This window comes from Oryctolagus cuniculus, chromosome 18, assembly GCF_964237555.1.
Source record: "Oryctolagus cuniculus chromosome 18, mOryCun1.1, whole genome shotgun sequence".
Taxonomy (NCBI): domain Eukaryota; kingdom Metazoa; phylum Chordata; class Mammalia; order Lagomorpha; family Leporidae; genus Oryctolagus; species Oryctolagus cuniculus.
The window spans coordinates 6033753-6036115 of NC_091449.1; the positions used below are offsets into that span (position 1 = coordinate 6033753).

General features: G+C 42.7%; 1 protein-coding gene across 1 annotated transcript; it reads left to right on the forward strand.

The window, feature by feature from the left end:
* Positions 1 to 764: 764 nt before the first annotated feature.
* On the forward strand, positions 765 to 1670 carry ORYCUNV1R1623 (vomeronasal 1 receptor oryCunV1R1623). Its single transcript, NM_001167310.1, is given in 1 exon segment — positions 765 to 1670. A coding segment is annotated over 1 exon segment (906 nt).
* Positions 1671 to 2363: the final 693 nt, after the last annotated feature.

The following is a 2363-nucleotide window of genomic DNA, read 5'->3' on the forward strand; positions in this document are numbered from 1 at the left end:
CCTCCACCTGCAGCGCCAGCACCCGGGATTCTAGTTCCAGTTAGGGTGCCGGATTCTGTCCTGGTTGCTCCTCTTCCAGTACAGCTCTCTGCTGTGGCCTGGGAAGGCAGTGGAGGATGGCCCAAGTGCTTGGGCCCTGCACCTGCATGGGAGACCAGGAGGAAGCACCTGGCTCCTTGTTTCGGATCGGCATAGGTCTGGCCATAGCAGCCTTTTGGGGGTGAACCAATGGAAAGAAGACCTTTCTCTCTGTCTCTCTCTCTCTCACTGCCTAACTCTGCCTGTCATTAAAAAATAAAAGCACTTTGGTCAATTTAACTGTTTTTGTACAAGTCCAGCTGGCTTTATATTGCACTTTACACATTAAGAAATGATATTGACAACTAGCTGAATCACTTGTCTGTATCATCCTAAGTAATCATTTTATAACCAGTGTAATAATTTATAAGTAGTATAACCATTTTATAAGCTGCTGCCTTCTTCTGGAGTTATGAAAAATAAATGTGTCTCTGTACCAGCAATTAGTTAAGTATCCTTAAATACTAACCATTCAACTCTTTGGAAGCATTTTCACAAAGGAAAGTTATATAGTGGTTATCTCTGAGTGTGAACTGATGTGGGCAGAGAATAATGTGAATAGCAAGCTAAATTTCAATTCATATTAGGACATGGAGCTCATACCTCATTTCCCATACAGAAATCTCAGGCTCAGAGGCAATAATCAGACATTGGGAGCTGATGGAACAGCCACCGGAGATTTGATAATGGGGGTGATCTTCTTATCACAAACTATTACAGGAATCCTGGGGAATCTCTTTCTTCTTTCCCATTATTTCTACCTCTATCTCACCAGACGCAAGTTTAGGCCCACAGACTTGATCATCAAACACCTGACTGTAGCCAACTGGTTAGTCATTCTCTCTGGAGGAGTTCCCCAAACGATAGCAGCTTTGGGGATGAAGCATTTCCTCGGTGATATTGGGTGCAAACTTGTGTTCTATGTACAAAGAGTGAGCAGGGATGTGACCACCTGCAGCACCTGCCTCCTGAGTATCTCCCAGGCCATCACCATCAGTCCTGAGAACCCCAGGTGGGCAGAATTTAAAGCAAAAGCTCCCAAATACATTGGCCCTTTCATTATACTTTTCTGGATAGTCAACATGATACTGAATATCCTGGTACCTCTGTACGTATATGAGAGAACAACCAACAAAAATGTCACAGAGAAAGTCGATCATGTGTACTGTGTCTCTGTAAATCCTGGAGAATTCATAGAGTTCCTGTATGCAGCTGTAGTATTTTTCCAAAATGTTCTTTTTGTGGGCTTCATGCTGAGTTCCAGCAGCTACATGGTTTTCACCCTGTACAGGCACAAGCAGCAGGTCCAGTACATCCATAGGACCAATGTCTCCTCCAGGTCCTCCCCAGAGTCCAGAGCCACACACAGCATCCTTGTTCTGGTGAGCACCTTTGTGTCTTTTTGCATTTTCTCCTCCATCCTTCACATTTGCTTGACTGTTTTAAACAATCACAGTTTGTGGCTGGTAAACATCGCTGCACTGATCACTGGCAGTTTCTCAACTGTGAGCCCCTACGTTCTCATGAGCCATGACTCCAGAGTGCGCAGGCTCTGCTGTGTCCCCACAAGGAATACAGAATCCTCTACCTAGCAAGAACATGTATATTGTAGATATTCAAAATGGTTACTTCATCAATGGTTTTAAAAATTATTTAATCATATGTGTATATATATATACTTGAGAGACAGAGACAGAACTAACCATAATGTGATTCTCTCTCCAAATATCTAACTTGGCTCTGGATCATGGCCAAAGCTGGAAACCAAGAAATCAAGGACTTGAGCCATCACCACTGCCTGCTAGGGTCTGGGTTACCAGGATGCTGGAATCAGGATCAGAACTGGGTATCAAATCCAGGGACTGTGATTTGGACATAATAGTCTTTCCTGGCCTACTACTGGACCAAATACCTTCCCCCGACCATGTGAGTTCTTTGTTCCTCAATTCTTCTGAAAGTTTAAACATGTTTGTGGAAGCAGTTCCTGTACCAGAGTGTGGTCAACAAGACAGCCTGAATTTTTGCTCTAAAATAAGGAATAAACTGGTAAATTATTATAAATTAATTACTGTGTAATTATCACATTAATTCCTATACTATGGAAATGTTATTCGTGTTCTCACCTCTGCAGAGAAATGTGGAGAGTATGGAGACTTCATGGGTGTCACCTAAATCTGCTATAATTATTTTGTCAGAAATTAGCAAGTAATGGAAACATAACACAAGCCCACAAAGTGGGGCAACATTTCATGTGTGTCCCAAAACACAGAAGATGAAGAAAGCCC